General features: G+C 46.8%; 1 protein-coding gene across 1 annotated transcript in view; it reads right to left on the reverse strand.

The window, feature by feature from the left end:
* The window catches only part of cpa6 (carboxypeptidase A6), a 27,863-nt gene extending 18,853 nt beyond the window's left edge, over positions 1-9,010 (reverse strand). Inside the window, exons 1-2 of the mRNA XM_015955246.3 lie at positions 8,858-9,010; positions 2,100-2,175 (exon numbers count right to left, since the gene is read on the reverse strand). Of these exons, the coding sequence (XP_015810732.1) occupies positions 2,100-2,175; positions 8,858-8,970 (189 nt within the window). The 5' untranslated portion in view covers positions 8,971-9,010. The remainder of the gene's footprint in view (positions 1-2,099; positions 2,176-8,857) is intronic.
* Positions 9,011-9,866: the final 856 nt, after the last annotated feature.

The following is a 9,866-nucleotide window of genomic DNA, read 5'->3' on the forward strand; positions in this document are numbered from 1 at the left end:
CTGTAAACCATTTACCAGTGGTTTTGGCACTGTGAGCAGGTGCCAGGTCGTGCTGAAAAATGAAATCTTCATCTCCATAAAGCTTTTCAGCAGATGGAAGCATGAAGTGCTCCAAAATCTCCTGATAGCTAGCTGCATTGACCCAGCCCTTGATAAAACACACTGGACCAACACCAGCAGCTGACATGGCACCCCAGACCATCACTGACTGTGGGTACTTGACACTGGACTTCAGGCATTTTGGCATTTCGCTCTGCCCAGTCTTCCTCCAGACTCTGGCACTTTGATTTCCGAATGACATGCAAAATTTGCTTTCATCTGAAAAAAGTACTTTGGACCACTGAGCAACAGTCCAGTGCTGCTTCTCTGTAGCCCAGGCCAGGCGCTTCTGCTGCTGTTTCTGGTTCAAAAGTGGCTTGACCTGGGGAATGCGGCACCTGTAGCCCATTTCCTGCACACGCCTGTACACGGTGGCTCTGGATGTTTCTACTCCAGACTCAGTCCACTGCTTCAGATCCCCCAAGGTCTGGAATCGGTCCTTCTCCACAATCTTCCTCAGGGTCCGGTCACCTCTTCTCGTTGGGCAGCGTTTTCTGCCACACTTTTTCCTTCCCACAGACTTCCCACGGAGGTGCCTTGATACAGCATTCTGGGAACAGCCTATTCATTCAGAAATTTCTTTCTGTGTCTTACCCTCTTGCTTGAGGGTGTCAATGATGGCTTTCTGGACAGCAGCCAGGTTGGCAGTCTTACCCATGATTGCGGTTTTGAGTAATGAACCAGGCTGGGAGTTTTTGAAAGCCTCAGGAATCTTTTGCAGGTGTTTAGAGTTAATTAGTTGATTCAGATTATTAGGTTAATAGCTCGTTTAGAGAACCTTTTCATGATATGCTAATCTTTTGAGATAGGATTTTTGGGTTTTCATGAGCTGTTTGCCAAAATCATCAATATTAGAAACAATAAAAGGCTTGAATTACTTCAGTTGTGTGTAATGAATCTAATATATATGAAAGTCTAATGTTTGTCAGCACATTACAGAATATAATGAACTTCATCACAATATGCTAATTTTTTAGAAGGACCTGTATTGACTCTGCTGATTCTTGCTAGCGTGTGATTGGCCGTTCCTCCCACCTGTGTACTTGACAGTTGCTGACATTGCTGTTTTTTTATACATATTTTTGTATACTTACTGTAAAGACCTCCCCCCACTGGTCCTCATGCCAGTTGTGCACCCCCCCCCCCTTCTAAAGTCAAAACTTCATCCACGAACACAAGTTTTGTTTCAAAATAAAATACTAAAATCAAGAAAATGAAAAGCAGATTTGAAAACAAACCATGAAAATCTAAGAATTAAAAAAACTGAAGCAGTTACACAAGAAATAGAAAACATTTTTTTTCGTATTAAATAAAAAAATCTGTTCATATTTTGCAGCTTTTTGGTGCTTCAATAATATTTTGTGCATTAGAATCAGTTCCAGTCATTTAAATAGCCTAAACAAGCAGCTGTGTGTCCTTTATGCCAGTGTTTCCTAACCCTGGTCCTCAGGGCACGCTGTCCTGCATGTTTCCATGTTGCCCTTTTAAACACCAGTGTTTCCCTGCTGCCACACACCTGACTTAAATAAACAAGTGATTAACAGGTATCTGCAACACTTGATGTCCTCCTGAACTGTAAATACGGTGTGCTGAAACAGACATGGTAAACATGTAGGACAGTGTGCCTTGAGGACCAGGGCTGGGAAACACTGCTTTATGCTAACGGTGGAGGAGCTGCAGAAGAAGGCTGTTGCTCCTGCTGGTGGATAATTACTTCCAAATGAATTTGGAAGAAAAATGGGGATTCTTTTGTCTCCTCTAGGGATTCCTGTCTGACTTCAATATCTTTGAAACACATGTTCATCAAACACTTAAAAAAATGAAAAGAAGAGCCACCCCCATTTTCCCGTGTGGTTTTCTTATTGAAATGATTAATGGGCCTCCAATGAAAATGTGACAGATGCTTGTTGTCTCTGCTTTGTCTTTCAACATCCCAACCACCCTGGGTTGGTTTGTCTACTTCTAAAACAAAGATTTGTTCAAATAGCGTAAATGCCGACCTTCATGTGTCCCAGGATTTCCTTGAGGACTTGTACCTCCTCGACATTCCTCGGAGTAATCCTGAAGACTTGATCGCTACGAGGACAATAAAAAAGGAATTTCATTTAACACCATTTCAATCCACTTTGATCCAGTTTCTGCATCATTTCAAAACACCTAAACCATTAAGTTAAACGATGAATCTCTCTTTTGTGTGTAACTGAAGGTGACACTTAAACCAGCAGGTGTTAGATGTTAAAATGAATGGTTCCTGTTTCAGCATCCTATAGATGATAGAGCCCACTTCCATTTAAACAATCTGGCTAAGATGTTATTATGGGATTAAATATACAGTGCTGAGCTGCACAGTGGTGCAGTGGTAAGAGCTGTTGCCATGCAGCAAGGAGGTCATGAGCTCACATCCTGGTCTGGGGTTGCTCTGCAAGGAGTTTGCATGTTTTCCCGGTGCACGCATGGGTTCTCTCCTGGTTCTCCAGCTTCCTCCCACAGTCCAAAAATAAATTGTCCTTAGGTGTGAGTGTGTGTTTGTCCTGTGTTGCCCTGCGAATGACTGGCTACCTGCCCAGGGTGTACCCCGCCTGTTTCCCCGGTGACCGCCTGTGAAAGGCACCAGCCCCCTGCGACCCTGCGTGGATAAGCAGGTAAAGAAAATGGATGGATAGATATGCAGCTCTGCAGTAGCACCAGATGCAGCTGCTGCTTTCAAGCGTTTATGTGCAGGAAATCTGTCAACATAAACCGATTTGTGCATCACACATTTATGATAAACTCAAACTTTTTCTTATTTAAAAATAAATCATAATTTTAATAGTTTTGTAAATAAAAATTTTAACTAAATGTGATTTTCCCTCCAATATTGGGAGCACATGTTTCAAATGAGAACAAGAAAACTTTATTCAGACATTCCAGAAAGTGTTTGTTTACATAAAACCATGCATAGCTGCTTCATAGAAGGTTTTAGCTCACCAAAATGTTTTGGCTAAAAGAGATTTTACCGTCACCTTATCGTGGTGGAGGAGTTTGAGTGCCCTAATGATCCTAGGAGCTATGTTGTCTGGGGCACTTAGTGCCCCTGGTAGGGTCTCCCATGACAAATTGGTCTTAGGTGAAGGGTGAGACAAAGAACGGTTCGAAGGATCTTTCATGGCGGTTAAAACGAAGAGTCGGAGTACCCGGCCCGGAGGGTTACCGGGGTCCCACCCTGGAGCCAGGCCTGGGGTTGGGGCCCGTGAGCGAGCGCCTGGTGGCCGGGCTTTCGCCCATGGGGCCCGGCCGGGCCCAGCCCGAACCGGATACATGGGCTCGTCCAACTGTGGACCCACCACCCGCAGGAGGAACATGAAGGGTCCGGTGCAATGCGAATCGGGTGGCAGACCAAGGCGGGAGCCTTGGCGGTCCAATCCCCGGACAAGAAAACTAGTTTTTGGGACATGGAACGTCACCTCGCTGGCGGGGAAGGAGCCGGAGCTTGTGGCAGAGGTTGAGCGGTACCGGCTAGATATAGTCGGACTCACCTCGACACATTGCATTGGCTCTGGAACCCGAGACCTGGAGAGGGGTTGGACACTCTACTTTGCTGGAGTTGCTCCGGGTGAGAGGCGGAGGGCTGGGGTTGGCTTTTTGTTAGCCCCGAGACTCTCTGCCTGTGTGTTGGGGTTTACCCCGGGGGACAAGAGGGTAGCTTCCTTGCACCTTCGGGTCGGGGAACGGGTCCTGACTGTTGTTTGTGCTTATGGGCCAAATATCAGTTCAGAGTACCCACCCGTTTTGGAGTCCCTGGGACGAGTGCTAGATAGTGCTCCATCAGGGGACTCCATTGTCCTGCTGGGGGACTTCAATGCTCACGTGGGCAATGACAGCTTGACCTGGAGGGGTGTGATTGGGAGGAACGGCCCACCTAATCTGAACTCGAGCGGTGTTTTGTTATTGGACTTCTGTGCAAGCCGCAGTTTGGCCATAACGAACACCATGTTCGAACATAAGGATGCCCACCGGTACACTTGGTACCAGGGCAGCCTAGGTCACAGGTCGATGATAGATTTTGTAGTCGTATCATCTGACCTGCGGCCGTATGTTTTGGACACCCGAGTGAAGAGAGGGGCGGAGCTGTCAACTGATCACCACCTGGTGGTGAGTTGGATCAGATGGCAAGGGAACATGCCGCGTAGACCTGGCAGACCCAAACGCATAGTGAGGGTCTGCTGGGAACGCCTGGCAGAAGAACCTGTCAAGACGGTCTTCAACTCCCACCTCCGGCAGAGCTTTGACCACATCCCGAGAGCAGTGGGGGACATTGAGTCCGAGTGGGCCTTGTTCCACTCTGCGATTGTCGAGGCGGCTGTTGCTAGCTGTGGTCGTAAGGTGGCCGGTGCCAGTCGTGGTGGCAACCCCCGTACCCGCTGGTGGACACCAGAGGTTCGGGGAGCCGTCAGGCTGAAGAAGGAGGCCTACAGGGCGTGGCTGGTCTGTGGGTCTCCGGAGGCAGCAGACAGGTACCGGATAGCCAAGCGGGGTGCAGCAGTGGCAGTTGCCGAGGCAAAATCTCGGGCGTGGGAGGAGTTTGGTGAGGCCATGGAGAAAGACTATCGATCGGCTCCAAAGAGGTTCTGGCAAACTGTCCGGCGCCTCAGGAGAGGAAGGCAGCAACTCGCTCACACTGTTTACAGTGGGGATGGGGAGCTGCTGACGTCAACTGAGGCTATAGTCGGACGGTGGAAGGAATACTTTGAGGAGCTCCTCAATCCCACCAATGCGCATTCCGAGGAGGAACCAGAGCTGGGAGGCCTGGGGATGGACTGTCCGATCTCGGGGGCAGAAGTTGCTGAGGTAGTCAAACAACTACACAGCGGCGGAGCCCCGGGGGCGGATGAGGTTCGTCCTGGGTATCTCAAGGCAATGGATGTTGTAGGGCTGTCATGGTTGACACGTCTCTACAACATTGCGTGGTCATCGGGGGCAGTTCCTAGGGAGTGGCAGACCGGGGTGGTGGTCCCCATCTTTAAGAAGGGTGACCTGAGGGTGTGTTCCAACTATAGGGGGATCACACTCCTCAGCCTCCCTGGAAAGGTCTACTCCAAGGTACTGGAGAGGAGGGTCCGATCGATAGTTGAATCTCAGATAGAGGAGGAGCAATGTGGTTTTCGTCCTGGCCGTGGAACTGTGGACCAGCTCTATACCCTTGCAAGGGTGATGGAGGGGGCATGGGAGTTTGCCCAACCAATCCACATGTGCTTTGTGGATTTGGAGAAGGCTTATGACCGTGTCCCCAGGGGCACCCTGTGGGGGACGCTCCAGGAGTATGGGGTGGGTGGCTTTCTGTTAAGGGCCATTCAGTCCCTTTACCAGAGGAGCGTGAGTTTGGTCCGCATAGCCGGTAGTAAGTCGGACCTGTTCCCAGTGAGGGTTGGACTCCGCCAGGGCTGCCCTTTGTCACCGGTTCTGTTCATCACTTTTATGGACAGAATTTCTAGACATAGCCGTGGTGTGGAGTGTGTCGAGTTTGGTGGCAGGAGAATCTCGTCTCTGCTTTTTGCGGATGATGTGGTCCTCCTAGCTTCATCCAGCTCTGACCTTCAGCTCTTGCTGGGTAGGTTCGCGGCCGAATGTGAAGCGGCTGGGATGAGGATCAGCACCTCCAAATCTGAGACCATGGTTCTCGACCGGAAAAGGGTGGCTTGCCACCTCCGGGTCGGGGGAGAGGTCCTACCTCAAGTGGAGGAGTTTAAGTATCTCGGGGTCTTGTTCACGAGTGAGGGTAGGAGGGATCGGGAGATCGACAGGCGGATTGGTTCGGCGTCTGCAGTGATGCGGACGCTGAGCCGATCTGTCGTGGGGAAGAGGGAGCTGAGCCAGAAAGCCAGGCTCTCGATTTACCGGTCGATCTACGTCCCAATCCTCACCTATGGTCATGAGCTTTGGGTAATGACCGAAAGAACGAGATCGCGGATACAAGCGGCTGAAATGAGTTTCCTCCGTAGGGTGGCCGGGCTCAGCCTTAGAGATAGGGTGAGGAGCTCGGACATTCGGGAGGGACTCGGAGTAGAACCGCTGCTCCTCCGGATCGAAAGGAGCCAGTTGAGGTGGTTTGGGCATCTGGTCAGGATGCCTCCTGGACGCCTCCCCGGGGAGGTGTTTCGGGCATGTCCTGCCGGCAGAAGGCCCCCGGGTCGACCCAGGACACGTTGGAGAGGTTACATCTCCAATCTGGTCCGGGAACGCCTTGGGGTCCTGCCGGAGGAGCTGGTGGACAAGGCCGGGGAGAGGACGGCCTGGAGCTCCCTAGTTGGGATGCTGCCCCCGCGACCCGGACCCGGATAAGCGGAGGAAGACGAGACGAGATTTCAGCCATGATCTGAGACGTTTCCGATAAATGTTTAGTTTTTCTTTGGTCAAAGAGGCGGTTTAGACCTTTTGATAGGTTTCTGTGTAAAGGCAATGAACACTTACTGTTTTACAGCAGTAGATAACTTCATTTACAACCTTCATGTGGAAAAATGTTCATTAGTTCTGATGGGATTGATGAGCTAACAGCTGGGCACTGTACATCAATTTACAAGATGGATTTATGCCCGATTACACATATCCTTGCCTATTTCATAGCAGCTTACATAAACAATTGTATTCTTTATTTAGCGCAATTATGTGGCAGATACATTTTCATATTGCAACTGGATGTGGTCTTGTTTATAGTTTAGCTGCTCAATTCTAAGTAAACAACAAAATATTTACGGCTATGTAAAGGTATAAAAGAGTATTTGCATAAACTGCTGTGACACTTTTAATATTAAATACTTTTTTAAATCAAAATGCTCACTCTGAATTGCATATGCCTGCTCAATGTGGAAATAACCCATTTCGATTGTATTAGTTGCAGAAAGAAAATAGATGTTGGTCGGAAAAAGCCATACAGGTAAATGTCACACTAAATTTAGCATTCATGGACTTACCCACCTTAAGTAGTGAGTGGGGAAGGCTGTGTTGATTTAGTGACCAGACAAGAGCAAAGTGCGTCTCGGCTGGCAGAAGCTAACCATTAGCAATAGCAATGCAACAACATGGCGGAACACGTTACGGCTTGTGTTATTTGTGGGGATTAAACATCACTGTGACATTTTTTTCCCAAGAAAGATGCGGAGGCAGCGGAAATGTTGTGTTACTGTTAGCCAATCAGAGGCAAAATGTTTGCATTTGATTAGCATAAACAAGTACGACTCTTACTCCTGCCTTTTCTGCCCTCACACATTGCCAACTAACTTCTACTTCCTGAAACAGGAGCGCCAGAGCTTTTCCCAAAGAAACCGACTTACAAGGCATTCAAGTTTATGATTCCTTTATAGTGACAGTAATCAATTTTGGTATTACCTAGCCATTAGCTTATCAATCCAATGAGAACTAACGTCTGTTTCTTTAAACTCAGGGTGCTTAACAAGCTATTTTTAACAGAAAATATAGCATTATTCATAACCTTTCCACAGAAACACATCCCTTAAGCTCTCAACTATCACTTTGAGCCAAGAAAGTATATGTTTATTTTCAATATAAGAGCTATTATTGTTTATTATTATGAAAAAAACATAACATACCTCCTCACAAGGAAGCAGAAGTAAAGACTTTAGGTAGAGCAGCTTGGCTGGTTAAACCCGGAAAACACTTTTTTGTGCTGGAAACATTTTTTTTCGCCTTTAAGAATGTAGTTGTAATCAAAATGCAGTAATCCCTTCCCTTCTGATAAAACTACAGTTTACTGTTATTACTGGGTGATTCGCGTAAATGTCCACTCTTTATTTAAATGCTGGAGCTGGGATCCATTAAACCCAAGTGGCAGGAGGTTATTGGGAGGTTTTAGGACCTAAAAAGGGTCCAGGTGTCCTACAGACAGCTTGTTTGGGTGACCAAAGTGCACTGTGAGAAAATAAATACCCTTTTCTATAAAAGCAGAAGTCACACGAAAGACAGGAGTTTTTTTCAAATACACACATTTCTATGTTCTCCTGTTAGTTTTGTACCGCTGGTCTACAGACCAATTCCAACTATTTCTCCAACATTCTGTGATAAGATAACAGTGTTTTCCTTCACGCTTCAGCCTGGCAAAGATTTTAGCTGTACAACCTCCAGCCACAGGGATTTCTGAGATAAAACCGACTCAAACTTGTCAGCCTGTTGATTCTCACAGCAGAAAAGTCTCTGGGATGGAAGCAATTGACTTTAATGACAATCTGGCCTTCAATCTAAGAAGCTCTTGTCTGTCAGTGTTGTTTGACACTTTAATTGAGGGTAATTGTCAGACGTTTCAAGGTGCTTCTAATTATTTAGATTCGCTTTTCAGATTTTGAGCATTTGTAAAGAACATATCTGTTTGCACTGATGTGCATTGAACACAAAGCAGTGATGCACTCTTTCCTTTGAAGTTGATCAGAAGACGTTTTTGAAGCACGCCATACATTGTTTAGCACAAATTGATATATTTTATTTGCATTTTTGTGCTATTTTAGAATGTAATGTGTCTAGAGAGAAACAATAACATCACCCCTTTCAGATTATAACACCTCAAAAGTAATCTGATTACTCCTGGGAGTCAACTACACCTGCAGTCACACAAGATCTGCTGTCTAGGGAAAGTTTAGAATGTTTTAGCAGGCAGTTTGTGCCAAAGTGATGTGTGAGCACGCACATACGTAAAAAAACTGCAAAAACTAAAAAATCAACTGCACCACACTTCTCCACATTTCCTTTTGATCGCAGTGAACGAGCCACTCACCCTGCGTAGCGGTTGTTGTAGAGAGATCCACCGACGGATGGCACGTTGCTGCAGATTATCACACACGCCAGTAAAACGGAGGCGCGAAGGGCTCTCCTGTGCTCCAGAGCCATCCCAGACCACCAGTTCAAAGACTAAAGAAATCCTGCAAGATGAAGGTCAAACTCCAAAGCGAGGCGACCTCCGCTCCAGTGGCGCACACAAGCTGCGCTCCCGGTTGGCTCTGTTCTGGTGCACAGTGGAAACATCCACCAATTCTCCTGGAGCTTTGGATGGATCTGAAGGGTAGCAGTGTTTTGTGTTTTTTTTTTAACGAGGACTAGAGTCACGTGGTCTGGAGGGAAAGTTGGAGGATGAATGTGAACATGAGGGCAAATCACAACCTTTTGATTTTCTGATGAAACTGCTCATATCTGCTGGATTAACATGATTCGGGAGGCAGCAGTATTATTACTGCTGCAGTAATCCTCACCCTGAATAAAAGTGACATGTTTCTGTTGACTTAACGTGTCCTGCGTCGTTTCAAGTGTCTCTGATCCACCAGGAATTCCTCTGTGTTAAGCTGTAGATGTCTCCTTTTATTCCAGGCTTTTTGTCCATCCCTTTGATCCTCTTCTTATCATCCAACACGGTGATTAAATGTCTAAATCAACCGTCGGCCTCTCCTTTTGTGACTGCGTGGCTGCGGCGCATTTTTCACATGCTTCCCTCCCAGAGTCAACAGTGCGCCACCTGATTTACACCAACAGGACCCCGATTCAGAGAAACCTTCTGCAAAAGAAGCAAAGTTTTCTGTGACAAAATCATAATGCAAAAAATATAATAATAATAATAATAATAATAATAATAATAATAAACTTTTGGAGGGAAGCTTTTCAATCAGCCTCAGTTCAGAGAATTAGCTTTTGGTCAACATGAACAGGTGAGGAATTGTAGCCTAGAAACGTGTACTGTCAGTTGCGAAGCAAATATATTTTTGCTCTGCATGTTATCTAGCCACCTCTATTGG

Source organism: Nothobranchius furzeri, chromosome 7 (genome assembly GCF_043380555.1).
Source record: "Nothobranchius furzeri strain GRZ-AD chromosome 7, NfurGRZ-RIMD1, whole genome shotgun sequence".
Lineage (NCBI taxonomy): Eukaryota > Metazoa > Chordata > Actinopteri > Cyprinodontiformes > Nothobranchiidae > Nothobranchius > Nothobranchius furzeri.